Source organism: Pagrus major, chromosome 8 (assembly GCF_040436345.1).
Source record: "Pagrus major chromosome 8, Pma_NU_1.0".
Lineage (NCBI taxonomy): Eukaryota > Metazoa > Chordata > Actinopteri > Spariformes > Sparidae > Pagrus > Pagrus major.
Genome location: NC_133222.1, coordinates 19,604,308 through 19,624,408, shown reverse-complemented (window position 1 = coordinate 19,624,408; position 20,101 = coordinate 19,604,308). Strand labels below are relative to the sequence as shown.

The 20,101-nt window shown below is 39.6% G+C and overlaps 2 protein-coding genes across 2 annotated transcripts; both read left to right on the top strand.

The window, feature by feature from the left end:
• Positions 1–1,683: 1,683 nt before the first annotated feature.
• On the top strand, positions 1,684–9,164 carry pdia3 (protein disulfide isomerase family A, member 3). Its single transcript, XM_073471391.1, has 13 exons — positions 1,684–2,014; positions 3,115–3,193; positions 3,292–3,409; positions 3,564–3,671; positions 3,861–3,990; positions 4,167–4,283; positions 5,613–5,738; positions 5,883–6,065; positions 6,721–6,829; positions 7,427–7,555; positions 7,940–8,019; positions 8,397–8,454; positions 8,541–9,164. Exons 1-13 carry the CDS (start codon positions 1,881–1,883, stop codon positions 8,670–8,672), a joined length of 1,503 nt encoding a protein of 500 aa, XP_073327492.1. The 5' UTR covers positions 1,684–1,880; the 3' UTR covers positions 8,673–9,164.
• A 1,248-nt stretch (positions 9,165–10,412) lies between these two features.
• On the top strand, positions 10,413–14,176 carry isg20 (interferon stimulated exonuclease gene). The gene is made up of 4 exons (XM_073472007.1): positions 10,413–10,456; positions 11,520–12,179; positions 12,549–12,749; positions 13,175–14,176. Exons 2-4 carry the CDS (start codon positions 11,550–11,552, stop codon positions 13,373–13,375), a joined length of 1,032 nt encoding a protein of 343 aa, XP_073328108.1. The 5' UTR covers positions 10,413–10,456; positions 11,520–11,549; the 3' UTR covers positions 13,376–14,176.
• Positions 14,177–20,101: the final 5,925 nt, after the last annotated feature.

Below are 20,101 nucleotides of genomic sequence, written 5' to 3'. Positions count from 1 at the left end.
CCCAGTTTTCAAGTCTTTGCAGTAGGATTTCATGGTCAACGGTATCAAAGGCTGCACTAAGATCATGGAGAACCAGGACTGAAAGCTTATATGAATCAGTATTCATTATATCATTAACCACTTTAACCTATGCAGTCTCTGTGCTGTGGTGTAGTGATGCGCGGGTCGGGTTTTTTTCCAACCCGCGGGTCCCGCATTTATTTAAAAATTTATCCCGCTCCATCCCGCCCACACAACCGCATCTATTTTCACAACCCGCCCCACCCCGCCCCGCCGCTATTAAATACACGTTAAATATGTCATTGAATAAGGCTTTTATTTGGTCTGACAAATGTGCTTGAAAACAGCCCTTCGAGTGGCACTGGAAACTGGCAACAACAAATTAAAATATTAATAAAAATAAATATATATACGTATAAAAATAAACAATAAATAAATCAAATCCTTAATGACCCTACCCAACCCGACCCGCGGGTAACCCGCGAGACCCGCAGGTTACGGGTCGGCCCGCGCATCACTACTGTGGTGGGCTCTGAAACCAGATTGAAAAGTCTCAAAGATATTGTTGTTTTTGATTAAAGTGTTTACCTGTTCAGACACAACTTTTTCTAAAATCTTACCTAAAAAAGGGTGATTGGATATGGGTCGGAAGTGACTAAACTGAGGAATCTTAATAACTTTTTTTGAGAAGTGGTCTAACCATGGCAGTCTTTGAGGCATCAGGGAAGGTGCCTGTGAACAACGAGTGGTTGACAATACTTAATAAATCATCTGAAAGGCAGTCTATTAATCACTCACATAAAATTAATTTGAAAACAATGTGAAAATAACTTTTCAGTTGTGAGAATTTGCTACTTTTGTCTTGATATGATAATAAACTGTGTGTAATATCTCTGTGCTTTGTGCTGTTGGTTGGACTAAACAAGACATTATTGGAATCAATTAACGAAAATTATCCGATACCAAGATGGCCACTCTTTCCATGACATTATATGTTATACTATATTACCTCAGGAGCCACAATTTTAAAAAGAACATTTTTAAAAAGTCAATTATGGCTTACATGAAACTTTATTGCCATCCAAGTTTTAATCTGAATTCAACATTTTATAATTTCTTAATTTTTTGTACAACTTAGACTGATTAAATTGATGAGGATATTATTAGGTATTTATTGGTTTGTTGGATTTGCCCTGCATCTGCTTTTCTGTTTTGCTGTACTTTTCTGTATGTATCATTATTGGCTGAAGTTTACAAGGAGTCAAAGTGCTCCTTGGTGACATAAAAGTTTTACCCTATTCTAGTATACCTGATATAATATGAAAAAAGGTGTGTTATTGTCTAACAAATGTTTCTCACTGCAACTGTATTTCAGCCGTATAGTCCATGGATTGAGCACTTGTACGTACATGTCATATTAAATAACATAACTTGCTGTAATGACACACTTGGAGTTGTTTGCAGTTCATTAAAAAGCCAGGATATCAAGCAATGAACTAGTAACATAAGCACTTCCGCGGGTGAGAGAGGAGTTTTGATTTTGTCGAGTCGTGATTGGTTCTGAGAGGACGAAGGCCCGTTTGCTTACTTCCCATTGGCTGACAGAGGTAGAGTGACGCATTGATTGGACCAATGCGAGGCTGCCACACTGTGGTTAGGAGGAGAGGTCCCGCTGCCTGCCTGAACATCTTCACCGCCTCCATCCCTTTCTCTTTCTCTATCGACTAGTCTGCATTTGGCCCTGTCGGATGAGCCTGCAGCTCTGGGCTTTACGTCGCTGAAGAGGTGAAGAGGGGGCCGCCACGGACACAATTTGCAATTCAAACTTTTTATTTTGTTTCTCAAAAAGTAAAGACTACTTTTAGCGAGTGCGGTCTGCAATGTTGAGGCTGATCTTTTTGGCCGCCCTCGCTGGGTTCTCCCGGGCCAGTGATGTGCTCGATTACGGGGATGATGATTTCGATAGCAAGATTGGTGGCCATGACATCGCTCTGGTGGAATTTTTCGCCCCTTGGTGAGTCTTCAGACGTCATTTTCACAGTTTATATTAAACCTCTACGTTCGTTAAATAAGCTAACGTAACGCTAGCTTACTTGCTTCGCGGTGAGCAGTTCAGCTAATTGCCGTTCACTTGCAGAACTTAAAACACTGTGAGTGTATCTCGATTGGTTTTTTTGAATGTGTATCATTCGTTGTGTATGTTAAAAAATGCACGACTATTTACCTCTAACATTAACATAGTCGGAAGTGTCAAATTGTCTTAGGTTTATTGGCTAGAGACCAAACGTTAGCATGTTAGCTTGAAGCGGAAAGGTGTAAGCCGACTACCTGTATTCGTAGTTTAAATTGAAGTGGACCAGTGATTCAAAGACTGCTACGGTTTGACAGTAGATTTAAATAAAAAATGGAAAAAGTAATACAGACAATTATGTCTGTCTTGTACTTGTAAGTGTTCTGAATGCTTTTCAATGGAAACTACGTACGAATGAGGCTATGAGGAAGTTAGGGGGGTGTCCTTTGACTGTTGTAACGTTCTGATTGGCCAGGGAAGTTTTGGTGTCCACCTCTGATTGGTCAAGAGGAGCTGTGACGTGGTTCCACTGTGCCAAACTTGAATAGAAATATAAGTTCATCGAGATGGTATTATTAAAACGTCAAACACTATACTATCTAGAGCGGAAACGTCATGTTTCAATGAAGATACCAAAACATATTTCTTTCTAATTTTATAAACGTGAATATTTGTGTTAACGGAGTGAATATGTTTTTGCTTTGGACTGTTGCACTGACAAAATAAACAATATTAAAATGCCAACTCATGCTTTGGGGAAACGTGATGGACATTTCATATTCTTCAGCTCAAAGTTTGGGACCCAAACAATTAATGGAGTTATCAGCAAATATTAAAGTTAAATGATTTTCAATCTCGTGAATCATGTTTGTTGCCCTCAGGCTAAACTTTTTCACAAACCCTACTGAATTACGTCAGAAGTATCAAATTCCACATGGTGAAATCACTAGACCTCCCTCAGGATCTTGGCCAAGCTGAAACCTGACTACAGCTGAAGTGTAAATTGTGCCCCTGTTTGACTCATCATATCTTCTGTCCATTAGGTGTGGCCATTGTAAACGGCTAGCACCTGAGTATGAGGCAGCAGCCACACGTCTGAAAGGCAGCGTCCCTCTGGTCAAGGTATTGCATAATGCAGCTCACTTAACTTTGTCCACTTTAGAAAGGGCTCTCTGCACTCTGTACCTCTTCAGAAAGTGAATGATTTTCTTTCCTCTTAGGTTGACTGCACATCCAACAGCAACGTTTGCAGCAAATATGGTGTCAGTGGCTACCCTACCCTGAAGATCTTCAGGGATGGAGAAGAATCTGGTCCCTATGATGGTCCCAGAACAGCAGGTATTTGCCTGTGATGTGATTTTTAACATGTATACCTTCTCACACCTGCACAAATACTCCTGATATCTGCTTATTTCTGTGACCTCACAGTTGTCTCCTCTCCCTCTTTTCTTTTCTCTGTGTTGTTCCTCCACTTTCCTCTTGCTTTCTGTAGATGGGATTGTCAGCTTCCTTAAGAAGCAGGCTGGCCCAGCTTCTGTGGAGCTCAAGGATGACGCAGCCTTTCAGAAGTACATTGCAGACCAAGACGCAAGTGTCATTGGTGAGTTACTGTTTGAATTTCACTCATTCACCTTCTCTTGTAGTCAATTTCTGTGTTAACAAAGTCCATCAGCAATATAGCATAAATAAGCATGGGACAGTAACTTGAACCCCATTTGGGTACAACCACAAACAACAGGACCACGTTTATTGTAGCCCTATCTGAATAGGATTTGTCTTTCCTTCTCAGGGTTCTTTGCTGATGACAAGAGCACATCACAGGCTGAGTTCCTGAAGGCAGCCAGCGCCCTGAGAGACAACTACCGCTTCGCCCACACCAACTCTGAGGCTCTCCTCCAGAGCCAAGGCATTGACGGAGAGTAAGTAGCTCTTTCCACCTTTGGCTTAGTCATCATTCTTGCTTTCACACAAGCCCATGGGAACCGATATTGGCAAAGAAGCCAAATATCTCGATTCCATACACATTTGATGTTATCAACACAGCTGCCGTTGGTGCAGCAGGACTACAATGACATTTCCTGTTTTTGGTCGACAGGGGAGTCGTCCTGTTCCGCCCACCACGACTCAACAACAAGTTTGAAGACAGCTCTGTGAAGTTCACCGATGAGAAATACACCAGCAACAAAATCAAGAGGTTCATCCAGGACAACATGTGAGTTTTATCTGCATCCTTCCCCTATCATTTAGCATTCAGAGGCTCCAGTTAGGCAGCAGAGATGTTTGGTACATGTAGAGCAGTTGGTCTAGTTGACAACGGTAAGACTTGGTCATCTTGCGTAGTCACTGTACATATTTACATACAAGGCCCAGTGCCAACAGGACCTTGTGTTGTAGGTGAGGTGTGCACTCTGCAAACACAGTCAGCTGTCACTCAGCTAGGAGCAGGGATCGACCAATATGTTTTTTCAGAACCAATTGTTAGTAATTCAGGTGACTGATACTGATATTTGAAACTTATATACATTTACAGTAAAAGATGATTGTGTCAGAAGTTAGAGTAACCAGTGACGAAGTACAATTTTGTACTTAACTTTAGTATTTCTGTTTTCTATTACCTTATATTTCCACCCCTCAATTTTGGAGGCAAATATTGTACTTTTTACTCCACAACATTAATTTGATAACTTTAGTTTATAGTTACTTTAGTTACTCTGCAGATTCAGATTATTAATCTATTGTATCTGCATTCAGACAAAAATGACGTGACAGTGAAATGCATACATCTGAGCTGTAACAAATTGTGTTTGGTACTTGCGATCAACAAAAACTGGACTTATAATCCAGTGTCATGACATTTTTGGAGGTTAATGACATAACTGACTGATTTATTTTCATGAGTGTTATCTGAAGTCTTTGTCGTTCATGCTTCGCTAAATCGTTATCTTAAGGTTTAGACTTACACTGTACAGATAGAGATAGAGAATTAGAGTCATGCCAAATTAAAAGAAAGGATCTTTAACTTCAATCTATAATGACAAATTATTATGATTGGAGTGATATGGGTCCTTAAAAAACTTTAAAAAACACATGATGCAAGAAGGGTGTGAATGTGAAACCTCTAGCATGCTACTGCCTGTGTTATTTTTTTTAAAAGAGACGTATTTAATGGAAACAAAAGATGCAGCCCTTGTGCGCATATCACATCTACATGTGGTTTAACAGTGTTCCCACCAACCGTTGTGACAAAGCATGCGGATGAGTCTCCTGCATTTTTTTTTTTTGCCCACATGACGCAAATGCCCCTATCAACTTGTTTTACTTTCACTTTTCTCAAGGCTTGCCTCTTGTCTAGACAATCTGCATGACATTGAAGTTTGCAGGATGTCAGTATGTGCAGTGTATTTCTAAGAGTTTGATCGGATTGAAACCAAATCCTCGTATGTGTTCCACTGCTGTTAACCATCTGCATAGCTGGATTATGTGGTTGGAGAATATGGATTGTTGATGTAAATTTATATGTAATTCTTACATTCCATCTCAGCTTTGGAATCTGCCCCCACATGACAGATGACAACAAAGACCAGCTGAGGGGAAAAGACCTGCTCGTGGCTTATTATGATGTTGATTATGACAAAAATCCCAAGGGCTCCAACTACTGGAGGAACAGGTGAGTGTCTCTAAACCCATCCAGGGTCCCTCACCTTCACACAGTGGCTGTTGACTTTCTTAGTCTGAGCTCAAATCTCAGTCTTCTTGTGTATTTAAAATTGAAAAATCACAAGCTATGTTTGTTCTTTGTGGCTTTGTACAGGGTGATGAAGGTGGCCAAGAGCTTCCTTGATCAGGGCAAGAAGCTGAACTTTGCCGTTGCCAGCAAGGCCGCGTTCAGCCACGACGTGTCCGAGTTCGGCCTGGATGGCAGCTCAGGAGAACTGCCTCTGGTGACCATCCGCACTGCCAAGGGAGACAAATACGCCATGACTGAGGAGTTCTCGTGAGTCAAATCAAATGTTCATTTTGTCGTTTGCCATAAGTGCATTTCAAACATCCAAATTTGCATTTTGGCATACATATTATGGATGACTTAATTATTCACACATTCTCCCTTTTGCTAGCTTGTTGACTTTAAAAGGGTGTTGAACTAATGATGTCTCTGCATGAATTAGCACTCAGTGACTCAATCAACACCCTTTCACACAATGAGGAGATGTTTGTCTAATGTACTCAGGGGTGTGGTTTCATAATGTTCAATGACAATCTATGGGTCCAATATTTTAAAATGTGAGCTGCAGCTCGCGTTATTCTCACGGTTATTATAACAGTCATCCAGAATTTTTTTTATGTGGGCCACAATGGAAATGTTTTGAGTTGATGTGAGTTTTTACATTTTTAAGAAGTTTCCTAGGTGCTGTGGTACAAGACAGATCTGTAGAAGAGATCAGCACTGAATAAGCAAATGAACAGAAATGCAGTATGACTCATTTTCATTAGCTTGCAGGAGCTCAGTGAAAAACTACATTAAAGTCAGATTACTGGCTTCTAATCCAATTGAAAGTTTGAATATCTATTGATTCTGCATGTGTTTGCTCCCCAAACACTATTTCTCTACTGGTTATTTAAAAGAAGTTCCGTTTTTGTTCTCGTAACAGACGCGACGGAAAAGCTCTGGAGCGTTTCCTGCAGGACTACTTTGACGGCAAGTTGAAGCGCTACCTCAAATCAGAGGCCATCCCAGAGAACAACGACGGACCTGTCAAGGTGAGATGAAACCTCAAGGAAGATTGACAAATTCTATTAATAATGTACCATTAAGTGGTATTTGTATTGCTTCCACATTTTCCTATTTCATGTGTAATATTTACACTCCTGCTGTGTAAAACTGATGAGACTTAATACTTGTAAGGATTAATGGAATATAAACAATACTTGATCCTTTGGTACAGCCAGATCTTGATTACACCCTCGGGATTACTGAGGGGCTAGACTGTTGGACTTATCATGTTTTGTAAGGGGTGCAGTCCCATCTTAATGTAGATATTGTACTTGTGATTATAAGCTAGTAAATGTAAATCACTAGTTGACTGAGCAACTATTATGTATACATTCAAGATATATTAGTAGCATAATGCTGCTTTCATATTGTTGTTGTGTTGGTTATTTTCTAGGATCAGATACTGTGCTTGTTGAGAGCAGAAAAACCTGCAGTAGGTCTTATTGAACATTTAGCATTTAACATTAGGGGTAAAACTACAGTCACAGCGCTCAAGAATAACAACGCTATCTTGAAAAAATGTTGACAGAAAGCTGCTCATCAGTCCATAATGACAAATTGTGACATCTGTCATTTGTCTTCAGGTTGTGGTGGCTGAGAACTTTGACTCCATCGTCAACGACGACAGCAAAGACGTGCTGATCGAGTTCTACGCTCCATGGTGCGGCCACTGCAAGAGCCTGGAGCCCAAATTCAACGAGCTGGGGGAGAAGGTGAGGGAACAGACGATAAATGAACGTCTGTCTTATCTACTACTGTTGCTATATTTAACAGATTGAGGTAATACTGTAAAATAATGCTTTTTAATGACCTTAATCAAAGAAGGGCTAAACACACTATAAGAGATTAAACAACAAGAACAAGAAACGATTGTAGGTTGAAAAGTTTAGGGAACTTAGTGTTGTCTTTCATTTCAGTTTTGTACTTTTTTAAGTGTAAAATAATATTTAAAAAAAAATGGAAACCAGCATATAAGACCAATGTTTTACTTGCTTTGAGCAAAAGTTGTAATGGACCAGAACTTACAGACTCTCTAGAGGTAGATTTTGTGAAATAGCTTGCAAACAATTGACTGTTTCTCTCCTCTTCTCTTAAAGCTTGCTGATGATCCCAACATTGTCATTGCGAAGATGGACGCCACAGCCAACGATGTGCCATCTCCATATGAAGTCAGCGGGTGAGTCATGGGTCACTTCAGTGTAATATTCACACTTCCCTTCTGTCTCAGAAAGCCTTGATGGAAAATGTAACACCCAGTTTCATCTACACATTACTTCCCAATTACAAACAGGAAGAAATAAACCTTGTCATATCCCATTTACTAGTTCATTTAGTTTTTGTATTTCACTGGAAGTTCTGAAATTTATTTAGAGCCAGAGCGATTAAATAGGCCAAGCCAATGCATTGTTATAGGATTTTTTAAAGCTCATTTGTATCGACCTTAAATATCCTGTGTTAGTTGGGCTGTAAATTTTGTTTTGCTGGTTCATTTTTGGCATCTTGCTCACTCGTGATGAGATTTCTCACCAATCTCCTCAACCTTTGCTTTTCTAGTTTCCCCACACTGTACTTTGCCCCAGCTGGACGTAAGATGACCCCAAAGAAATACGAGGTGAGTGTCAGCTTGAGCGTTCATTAAATCAAAGTCACGCTTGTATCCACTCTGCTCATTGTCCCCTCTCACCGTTTGTGTTTCAGGGTGGTCGCGAGGTGAGCGACTTCATCTCCTACCTGAAGAGAGAGGCCACCAATCCCTTGGCAGTGCAGGAGGAGTCCAAGAAGAAGAAGAAGAAGAAGAGGGACGACGATGACGACAAGATAGAGCTATAAAAGCTCCAAACAGGAACTCAACATCCCACCCACAACAGGAGGAGGAGGATTGGGAAAATCAATCCATGCAAAGAAAGAACTAAATTATATTCCACTCTCTTAGTGAACTACCGAATGCTCTGAAGCCAAGTCGAAAAGATGCGGCGCTCCCTTTTAGGTCCTCCGCTGCTCTGGGAAAACTGTGGACGGTGGAGGGGTGGTGGCCAGGGCCTGCCCGATGTTTAAAAACAAAAACAAATTTTTAGAGAAGAGGGGGACCGCTTTTGAAAAATTGAGATTTTTATTTCCCCTGGTCTGTCTACCACACCTCAGGCTGATGCACTTTGGTTTGACAGCAGTCTCCAGTCATCTGTTGGTTTTTGTTGTTGTCGTCACAGGGGATAATGGTAATGGTGAATTCCTTTTTTTTTCTTTTTGTTTTTGTAACACGTCTTTGTTTTTGTACATTTGGAAGGATTGTGAAATAAAAAGGCCCACAAAACCAAAAGGAAATGTATGATGTCATTCATGGATATAAATGTTTTCTCATACTGTTGGCTGATTTTTGAGTTTCTAATTAATTTCCGATATTGTTTTAAGTCATTGCATTTAGTGTTTAAGAGACAAAGCACTAAAGAAAAATATTTTCTGTTATTTTAGTTATTTTAGATTTTTTTTCTACATTAATAAAATGTGTTCAGCAATTATTCAGTTATTTAAAATAACCGACAAATTAATTTTTTAGTCATAAATTGGGTCATGTGTGAAAAAATGTATTGCTCTGAATTTAACTGAAATTGCTTTGGTCTGTAAATTATTACACAAACAATTTGGGGTCAAAGGAAAAAAAGATGAGTTACTCCCATCATAACATAATAGAAAAATATATTGTCAATACATTAAGGTCATTGGCAGAGCTTGATGACGGATTGCTTATTTGAATCAGGCATGTTGGAGCAGAGAAACATCTAAAACATGCACGACAAGAGGCCCCCAGGACCAGGATTCAAAAACACTGGACAGATTGTTTTTATAGAAGATAGATTTATAATCATTTTTTAAAACACCTGTCTAAATTGTATGTAACCTAGTAAGTCACAAGGGGCTTTTCTTTCCTTTTAAGGGGCAACATGTAAGGATTTTAGTTTAAAAAAATGTCCAAAAATCATCAACAGACTGTGAATAAATCAGTTTTTATAGTATGATGTCTATGTATTATGTATGTTGCACAGATGTCTACTGCAGTAAGCAGGCTAACCAGCTAGCCTCAGCCTGTCCCAGTCCAAAGCCCCTGTGGTAGCGCTGTGAACACGAACAGCCTCCTGGTCCCCGAGCTCCCAGTCTGAACAGCTAGCTGCACAGCCCTCTGAGCTAACTAGCTAAGGGGCAGCTACAGTTATCAGCAGTTAGCGGCTACTCTGGTGATATGCTGCCCCCTGTTTGTTTGGAGTATGAATTTGACAGATGGCCAGTCCTTACATGTTGGACTGAAGGCTTTTTTTTGGTGATCCAACCGGAGAGGTGCAGCTACGTTGAGTGCTGAATTGGACTTCACACCACAAATATCTGTTTTTATGAACCTCGGATATTAATTTAACGGCTTTCGTGTCATCAATCGATTATAAATCGTCCAGTCGCACTTGTGAAACGATAACACATCCAACCATGAGGTGGCGACTCCGCAGGTTTTGGCGGTCAAACGCTTCCTGTCAGGGAACAGACGAAGAAGAGAAAGAGCCAATCAGATGTGGAGTAGATGGATCTCGTCCAGGCATGTCCAGACTGTACACGTGCTGCATCAGAAGGTAACGTAGAAATGATTTCATCTGTTATATGTAATATTATTCTCATGTGTTTTTGTCAACAAGTGTACATGTTAGTGTTAGTCTTTTCGTCTGTTTTTCTTCGAGGAATGATATTTATTGTCTTTGTTTGACGTCGCTTTTATAGCTGGACAAGCTAGCTACATGTCAGTTGTTGTAGCGGAACGTGACGCCAAACTCCTTTGAAATATCTGGCAATTATTGTTTGTGGGAGGTACTGCCTCGATTTAACACTACATAAAACACAAGTCCGCGCCATTTCTAAACACTTATGTGCCAGTGTTCGTCGGATTACTTACAACTGACCAAGAACATCTTTGTGAATGACTGTAAGCTTTTGTAGACAGTTGGGTAACACACTGCCCATCACGGCCTAATCGATCAACTCAATCAATCACCGTTATTTAAATCTGTTATAGCTGTATGTACGAGCTATATTAGAGTTATAGAATAGTGAATTTATTTAGGATTAAAATTAATGTTAGGCAGTAAGTAGCATTCAGGGAGTAACAAAGTAACATTAAAATGCCAGAATTTTGAATGGAGTTTGGTGCCATTGTCTGTAAGACAGAACTGCATTCGTCATCCCGTATTTTACGCGAAATATCTCAGAAAAATGCCGCCCTGACGTTTTCCCAGACTTAACGTAATTTAATAACCATAGATGAGCTGATTTAACTTAAATTAATGAGGTAAATAAGACAGTGTCACTGGCTGTCGTGTCCTCGTGTGTTGCTGTCAATCCCCTGCCCCTTAAAGTCAGTGATATTTCTGCATGGCCACATCAGTGAGATCTTATGTGGGCTCTAAGTATTGTTACAAGTATTGTATTAAAACAAATTCTTTAGACTTAAACTCATGTCAGTCTGCTTTATGGGCCACAGTGAGATAAGAACCAAGGTTATGCAACAGCCCCAGTGACAATGCTACCCTTTTCAGAGAAAATGTTTAGATGTTAGAAAAATAAAATCTCACATATTACTTACTACCTACTGAATTTCTTTCCTAGTGTTAATCTGGCTGTTTTTGCGTTTTATTTCCTCAGTTATGTCGCAAAGGCTGGTTTCAGTGGTTGATGATGGCAGAGCTGTCAAAAAGGAGTAAAGCCTCCTCTTGGGGGCTTCTCAACAACTATCGGTATTTGTGCAAAAAATCCCTGATGCTTCGAGTCATGGAGAACACAAAAGTAAGGAAGAAATGCCAGCAGAATATGAAGATCCCAAACATGAAGAGGAAATTAACGGACAACCACAATGAACCACTTGGTACGAATAAACTTGTTAAAAAAACAAAATCAAGCAATTCAGGGCAGGAAAGTCAAAGTTCTCTGAACTCTGAGAACAGGAGTGCTGAGACATCTAAATCTGGATTCGCTGACCACCACAGTTTAGCCACAGCCCTCAGGGACAACTGGGAGGTGGACAGTGGTTTCTGCTCAGAGGCGAGTCCTCCAGCCAGTGGTCGAAGCTCACCGTGCCTCAGCTCAACCATGGTGGTAGCGTTGGACTGTGAGATGGTGGGGACCGGGCCTGGGGGGCGCTGCAGCGAGCTGGCACGCTGTAGCATCCTGGACTATCATGGCAACATATTGTATGATAAATATGTCCAACCGTGTCAGCCAGTCACAGACTACAGGACTCGCTGGAGTGGCATCAGGAGGCATCACCTGCAGAATGCCACACCGTTCACTCAGGCCAGGGAAGAGGTGAGACCCACTTTGCTTTTGGATCTGAGCTCTATTGAATGATTCTCTAATCATCTCCTCCTTTCCAAAGCATTAGCTGTTACTTTGCTCCATATTGAGCTTTGAGAAGCCAACAGCCCCTCAGGAGAAGGTACAGAAATGTGAAGTATTGTTTAGAAAAGCTGAAGCTGTAGTTCAGGTTTAACAGGTAGCACATGAGTCCAAATCCTCCTGAGGAGGGTCTGAGAAATACCGCCTGCGTTTAAAATGCCTGTATTGTTGTCTCTTCATTTTAGATCATAGGGCTCCATTATATACACATCAAAGTGGTTTGAGCTGTCAAGTCAGATATTTCTCCTCTAATGCACTTATGTGGCTTCTTTCCTGTAGATCCTCAGCATACTTGAGGGCAAAGTGGTCATCGGCCACTCCGTCTACAACGACTTTGAGGCGTTGGACATGCTCCATCCAGGTCACATGGTCAGGGACACGAGTACCACACGTCTCCTCAGCCGATTGGCTGGTTTCCCCCGCGAACGTTGCCCCTCCCTGAAAATCCTGGTCAGTAAGCTGCTCAACAGGAGGATACAGGTGAGACTTTGACTGTCAGAAGCATTTTCAGACTTATTTGTTTATAAATTTAATTTGTTTTGCAATCATCATCTTTTGTCCAAAAATAATCATGAAAATAAAGTGTCATCATGATGTTTGCCCACCAGAGAGCGCTGAGACATTCATTTCTCTACTGTGAAATGCCCTGTCTTAAATACCAAATTATAATTCCTATCAAATTATTATTATGAATTTAACTTTCACATTACAAAATCCAGTACTAGTCGAGCTGTATTTGGTTCACAGTTAAAGAAAATTGTAAGACGTTGCCATCAAAAACAGATCCTCATTTTCCTTTGATAATATGTGCACATAACTACAATTGAATCTGTATTTGAAGTCTGCTGTCAGCATGTTTGTAATGTGATTGGTTACACTGACCCTGTCTTTGTTTCCCTGTCCAGATGGGGAGGAGAGGTCACTGCTCGGTGGAGGACGCTCAGGCCGCCCTCGACCTCTACAAGCTGGTGGAGGGTGAGTGGGAGCAGGAGCTGCAGAACAAGCTGAGGGACGACGATGCCCCACATGAGCCGAGCTTCGCCTCCTCAAACCACTACATGCAGGACGAGTACTGGCCAGATGATGTCATAGCTGGCAGCCAATGAGAGTGTTTATGACATATGTGGCACATTTAGTGGGAAATACCTCAAGAGACACAGTCATCAGAGCACGTTCAGATAACTATAAACAATGTTGATGAAAATTAGTATTGTAAGAAGTAAATGCATTGTTTGGTGGGGGGGATATAATGAGATTATCTGCATTGTCTCACATGAGGAGATGTACTGTGTCACTTTGGAGAAAATAACTTTATTGCTTAAATAAAAACACTTAACTTACTTTAAAACATGTTAAACATGGTTGGAGTGCCCAACAGCATATTTTTTTGCTGTGGCGTTTGCCTGCAGAGTTTCTAAGTTATCAGGCTAACTTGATAATGTTAATAGAGTGACATCGGTGCTCTTAAAGTTTTGAGGTTATGAAATGCGGAGTTTGGAGTTCTCTAACTTGATCTGCTCTTACTTGAAAGGTAAAAAGGTTAACTATTAATAGGACACGGGCCACAGGTGCAGCTGTTTTGGAAAGCGCAACTGTATTTTTCAGTTGAGATTGCTTGATATTAAAAAAATGTCTTCTATTCATAGAAGAACATGAAAATTATGTGGCAGGAAAGTGGCTGCTATGAGCGCACTCAAAGTAGAACAAGTTACACTTTTTAAAATGTTTTTCTGCATATATAAGGTAAAAGGGAAACATTTTAAATTTAATCTGTTGCAGTTACCTCCATGTATATGTGGCCTTAATGTTTTAACAGTTGTGTTCAGTTGTAATGGTGTTATGGAATTACCTCTCATTGTAAGCTGCTCTTAAATGTCCCAATAAAATGGCATCATGTTTAATTTAAACATTATCACTTTGTGCTTTCAATGAACAACATATTAACAAAGTTTTACCCTATTGTTGTGTCTCTTATATGACTTTAGAACTGATTTGGTCTGGTTTAACTTCACTTTGCAGATGCTGCTAACTCAAGTTACAGTTTGTGGCATAGTAACATAGTGCTGCTGAGGGCACTTTAATTGGGGTTTCTTTTCAGTTTGTTTGCTTTGAAAAGGTTTGAGACAAGCATTTTTTGACAACACATTTTAGATTTATATACACAAAAATAATCAAAACGTAAGTTAAAACATGTCAAAGGGTCATGCATGTCGATGGAAAAAAAAATACACGAGTGCTACGGTTTAACCTACAAATCTGTCGGAACTGTCGGAACAGTATGAAGTAAAAAATTGCAAGAAAAAGCAGCAATAGTGAGTCATTTGTGATACCAGGATATTTTTATTTTCTAAAAATTCTAAGAATGGATTCCATGTTTTGATTAATTGTGCACAAATTAGTTAAAATCGGTGTTAATGAGCACTGTGATAATAATCCATCCACCTGACAGGTGTGGCAAATAAAGATGCTGATGAAACAGCATGATTACAGGCGTGCTTTGGGCTGGTTACAATAAAAGGCCACTCTTAAATGTGGAGTTTTATCACGTAACACAATGACACACATGCACACTGCAGGATACATGCTCATGATCTGACAGATCGTTTGTCTGCACAGAAAAAGTCTTCAAACTTTTACTTCAGCTTGTGAAAAATTGGAGCAAAAAAACAAAAGTGTTGCATTTAGATTATTGATGAGAGTATAGTCAGCTGTCCTATACCTTTTTACTTCTGTTGCCCTAGATCATTGCATTAATGATCGTGCTAATTGTGGAGGAAAAACAAACAATGGCGTCATGGTCCTCCTACTTGATTCAGAGCCAAATCAGCATTAACAGCAGCAGTAGCATTAATGTGTGAAACTAAAGCTCTGTTGGAGTTGGGAAATATTTTCAGGATCATCCAGACCAACAGGTCAGAGTCTGTCATAAATACTGGATCAGGAATTTAAATCATCGAATGGCACCATGTCCAAATAGGTTACAAAACCCACTGCATTAAAAGTGGGCTGACCCAGAAAAGACACTACAGTCTGAAGACAAAGCACCATTTTCACTTTTAATGCTTATCCTTGTTTTCTTCTCTCCCAGCATACTCAGTTAAATTCCTGTAACTGAAATGTGAGTCATTGAACTCAAATGCTGCGCTGCTGTATGTGGCTGTATACTACACAATCAAAATTTGGTTACAAGAATGTGAAAACTAGTGGAGAATTTTTGAAAACGACAGATTCTTTGTTCTGGTAAAAAAAAAAAAAAATATATGACTTCCTGTTATTCATTTGATTACTGCAACCATTCAGCAACAACTATTTAAATGAAAACATGTTGCCTTAAGTTCTCTTGGCTGGTCAGGACAAATTTAAGCCCAATCCAGTGAAAAATAATTGATTGGTGAGGCGGAGAATACAAGACAATACAATCACAAAAATGCAGAAATTTAGCTCAGAGGGCCAAACTTCAAGAATTCATAACTTAAAAAGTATTTGGAGTAGAGCAATAGGATTTTGCAAGGTCTCATGAATTTAATAGTAGTTTGGATATTATTTTTTTCAAGAAAATCCATGACATGAGCTGGTCGGCCCTTGGTGAGTTGGCATGGAATGACCCATGTAATTTAACTGACATTAACTACACATGAAACACAGCGAGCTGCAGGTGGAGCTGCACATTTTATTATGGCTCTGTAAATGGATTTGTACTTGTGTCTCAGCTCCCTGCTATCTTACTCAAACCCATGAACACACACACACACACACATCTAAAGCCTGAACTTGGCCCCTCAGCTCTGTAGGGAGAAAACAGAGTAGCATTGTTTGCCCAATCCGTCTAATTTTGTTCCCCAAATCGCTTTATTGAGCAGATCAGCCCCGATTTAGCAGATTACTAGTCGGCTGCCTGCTCCTTCATCGTTGCATCAGGAGGAAAAACGTGTGTTGGTGACGTTAGTGCTACCGGGGTCAGAGAGAGGAAAATGGCCGACTTCCCAACATCACAAATCACCTCACAAAAGAACAACCTGCTGCAGCGATGGACTGCTGAAGTGTAAAGGCAACATCAAGGGTCTCACATTCAGGACAAAGGATTTTTGTCAAATTTACAGATATTAGATGATAATAGGTTGAAAACTTTTTATTTTTTATTTTGCGTCCTTGGGGTCTGGGTGTTGAAGAATTGAAAAACCCAATAAAATGAGCATTTATTTTGATAGAGGGCCGTACATGTTTAGACTTAAATTCCTTTTGTGATTCTCACGGAAACTGAAAAATATCTCATAATTTTAAAGGAGCAGTGTGTAACATATGGCCAGATTAGTTAAAGTCAACTAACATCCTCTGTTCCTCTGCACTTTTATTTTGGGGTACCATTTTTGCTATAAGGTAATTTACAAGCAAGAGAACGAGTTTTGTTTCTGAGCAGCAGCATGCCCCAGTGGCTAAAGAGGCCAGAGGCTAAATTAAAGCTGAAATAGCTTGAAGTCTTTCTTAAAACCAACTATGTCACTGGTGTCAGATTTTGTAGCAGGATAACTCAGCTAACTTGATCAATATAACACACACTGAGGAGTTTATTGCTTTAATTGACTTATGTTACTATCAAAACCAACTGGACATCCACATAAACAGTGGCACATTTTCTCTTTAATGCACGGAGGTGTGTTTGGGCTGTGAATAGATCGACACAAGATGTCTGTTACAGATGGAATAAATGAGGCCCCATCACCTCACTTCCCACAGGCCCTGTAAATCTGATTTAAGACGCTGCTAATGTTCCACTGTTTTTCATAATGATCGATATTGATAAGATTATTTTCGCTCAACAAGCAAAAACCAAAGCACTTACTATATTCACAGCATCCTCTTGTATTTACTGTCCAGCTCTTTGTTAATTCGTTTTCATGCACGCCTCTCTGTTGCTCAATTACGTGAGATTAAATCTAGATTTTTTTTACTCAGCCTTGCTCAGTTGAGATTAGACATAAACACAGAGTACGCGTGTGTCCGATTAGATTGAGTGCTCACAGAATTATTATATTAACCTTCACTCTCAGCTCTGAATGAATGAATGCTCGCTGTAGCACACACAGCTATCAAGGTGACCGGCACGTGGTGTCAGTATGTTGTGTGTGTTGATGTATAATGTGTATGTGAGAACTAATCTGATCCGGGGAATTGTGGGTAGTTTAAGGTCCATGTTAACTGATATGAATGCACCTAAGTCTAAATCCAAATCCTTGTGGGCTTGTGTACATATTTCTGCTTTAGGAAAACATAAGAGATGAAGGTTTTCTCCTCAGTCAGAATGATGGATTTCTTGTTTTCTGATTTTTAAGACGTCCTAATTAGAAAACTGGTCTGACACCTCTTTATAATATTTTTGTATATTTGGTGAACTGCCGGATATTTCTGCTGCTTTTTCTCTTTTGCTCTGTGTTTTTCCTATTGTGTTTGTTTTGCTTTGTATTTCCTTTGTAGCAGTGCTGAATTGCAACCATAACCATCACCATTGCTATTTCAAAAGGCCACTCTGCCACCTCTTCAGATTGCCTGTTTGATTCGACCATTTATAAACACCCCCCCAAATATATGCAAGTTACAACAATATCAAAGAAAGAAAACCAATGAATCCTTAAATGTTTTGCTTAAAAGATGGGAACAGTTCATGATTAACAAATAGTTTCCCTGACAATCGATTCATTGACAAATCTGGATGAATCTGGATGAACAGCTGGATGCAGCAAAAATGAGAGCATACGGACCCAAAATCTAATTGCAGCTACTGACCAGAACCTGTTCTAATTAATACCTTTTACCGCCATCAGGTGATGAAAATAGGAAGAATAAGATTAAGAAGAAGGCATATATAGCACCTTTCAAACATGATAATCAGCTCAGTGCTTCAAAAAAAGTGAACTAAAAAGAAAACACAAAATTCATAAAATCATATATAGGTTATACAACATGTAAAGTCTTTGTATGAGTCAAAAAGTAAAAACAAAAGATATAGAAAATAATAAATAGAGAATAACATAGAAAACACTATTCCCTCTGCGATTCATCTTTTAAATTCTCTGTTCTTTTTTTTATTAATTTTACTATTCTTTTTTATTTCTATTCTATTAATTGATGATCAACATCCTCTTTTTATTATAGATTCCTTTATTCCACTGAACTCTTTGGCAAATTTTATTTGATTCTCTTTCTATTTATTACTCATCTGTCTTTGTGTCTACATCTTACTGTATGTTTTAGTATGTGTGCAAGGCGAGCTGTTCAATCTGAACACAGAGAGGTAGTGGGGCTCAGTTGCAAATATTGTATGAGGTGTAACGTGCTGTTGTTTAATCAGATCTCATCATGAAATTTGGTGGATTAGATTTATATATTAGATTTTGCTGCAGATCAGGATCTGAGATTGTATTGTCTATTTTTTTAGTCACATGGAAACAAAGACTATATCATAAATTCCAGCCTTTGTTGGCAGACTAAAGAAATCAACCTCACTTAAAAAGATTCATTCAAGAAGAGAGATAATATTGCTGATGATCCAGGGAGAAATGTCACAACATTAGAAGCAGACTGAACTCCCATTAATGCCTTTAAATATGTGAAACAGCCCGTTAGAACACAGGCTCCCCTCTCTTCTCACCCAAGTGTAATCACGTTGCAGAAATCAAACCAGTGGTCACAATGGTCACTTTTCACTCCACCCGAGTCTCTTTGTAATGCAATCAAATCCGTCCACCCTCTTAAACCACCTCTTACCTAAAGTGTGCACTCAACATTACATCATTCATCAAAATGTGCCCTGGCCTTGCCTTTCATTATAGGAGCACCTCCACCATTGGCCAAACACCCTCATCATCTCTCCCTCCCCTCCTCCCCCTTCTTTCCCACCCTCCGCCACTTTTATGCTGATTGAAAAGAAAAAGAAATCTGCAGGATGTAATCTGGTGTGACGCCACTAATCCCAGCACTACAAAACATAGGTCCGGTCCACCTTGCTCCACACAGACCCCTGTGACTGCCCACCGGCGACTTCACATCTGCCTCAGGTAAGACTCAGCCTCCTCTACTGATGTGCTGCTTCACACTCTGTTCTTCCTCGGATGTTGTAAAACTCTGCAGCTCCTCTTGGTCCTGCTATAGCTGAACTTTTGTTAACGTAGCAGTGATTTTGACCAAGAACAGTGATATTCTCTTATAAACTGTGGATATTCTGCTTCCTTTGACTACCAAAAACCATTTTCTTCTTGTATTTTGAGGTATTTGAGTGCTAAATCTAATCAAGTGAAGTCCATATCGTGCTCAGCAGGTGCATCATGGGACTAACACAAGCAAGGTTCAGAGCTGCATTCCCACTGTGAGCAAAAATTCCCAAAAATGTGCTCATGGTTCTGAAGCTTTGGATTTGAGCACCAACTGAGTGGCTTACATTGAATAATAACACAGTTATATCTGTGAAGGTGATGCAGGAGTCTTTAAAAAATATGGAACAGAGACACAGTGTGGCGAGTGGGATGTCTTTTAGTGTGAGGCTTTTTAGGCCTACTTGTATTCAATATAAGGGAGTATAGTATAGTATATTCTGCTATAGTATAGTAGAAGGAGGACTATCAATTGATCTAAAAAAGATCAGAAGAAAATGCTTAAATTTTGCAGGAACGACAGAGGAATGTGCATAAAATGATGCACAAGACATTTGAGAATTTCCTAACAATTATTTTTAACCTGCTGGATATTTTCTCAATGAATAATTTTTGTGCATTAAATGCCAGTTTAGTGTTCATTACAATTTCTTAAAGCACAAGATGACTTCAAATTGTTTAATTTGG

Excerpts from the sequence above, each read along its gene's own strand:
- pdia3 (XM_073471391.1), top strand. The coding sequence starts at position 1,881 with ATGTTGAGGCTGATCTTTTTGGCCGCCCTCGCTGGGTTCTCCCGGGCC. Across the intron at positions 2,015-3,114 it reads GTGGAATTTTTCGCCCCTTG|GTGTGGCCATTGTAAACGGC; the intron begins GTGAGTCTTCAG and ends TCTGTCCATTAG. Across the intron at positions 6,066-6,720 it reads GCCATGACTGAGGAGTTCTC|ACGCGACGGAAAAGCTCTGG; the intron begins GTGAGTCAAATC and ends TTCTCGTAACAG.
- isg20 (XM_073472007.1), top strand. The coding sequence starts at position 11,550 with ATGATGGCAGAGCTGTCAAAAAGGAGTAAAGCCTCCTCTTGGGGGCTT. Across the intron at positions 12,180-12,548 it reads TCACTCAGGCCAGGGAAGAG|ATCCTCAGCATACTTGAGGG; the intron begins GTGAGACCCACT and ends TCTTTCCTGTAG. Across the intron at positions 12,750-13,174 it reads TGCTCAACAGGAGGATACAG|ATGGGGAGGAGAGGTCACTG; the intron begins GTGAGACTTTGA and ends TTCCCTGTCCAG.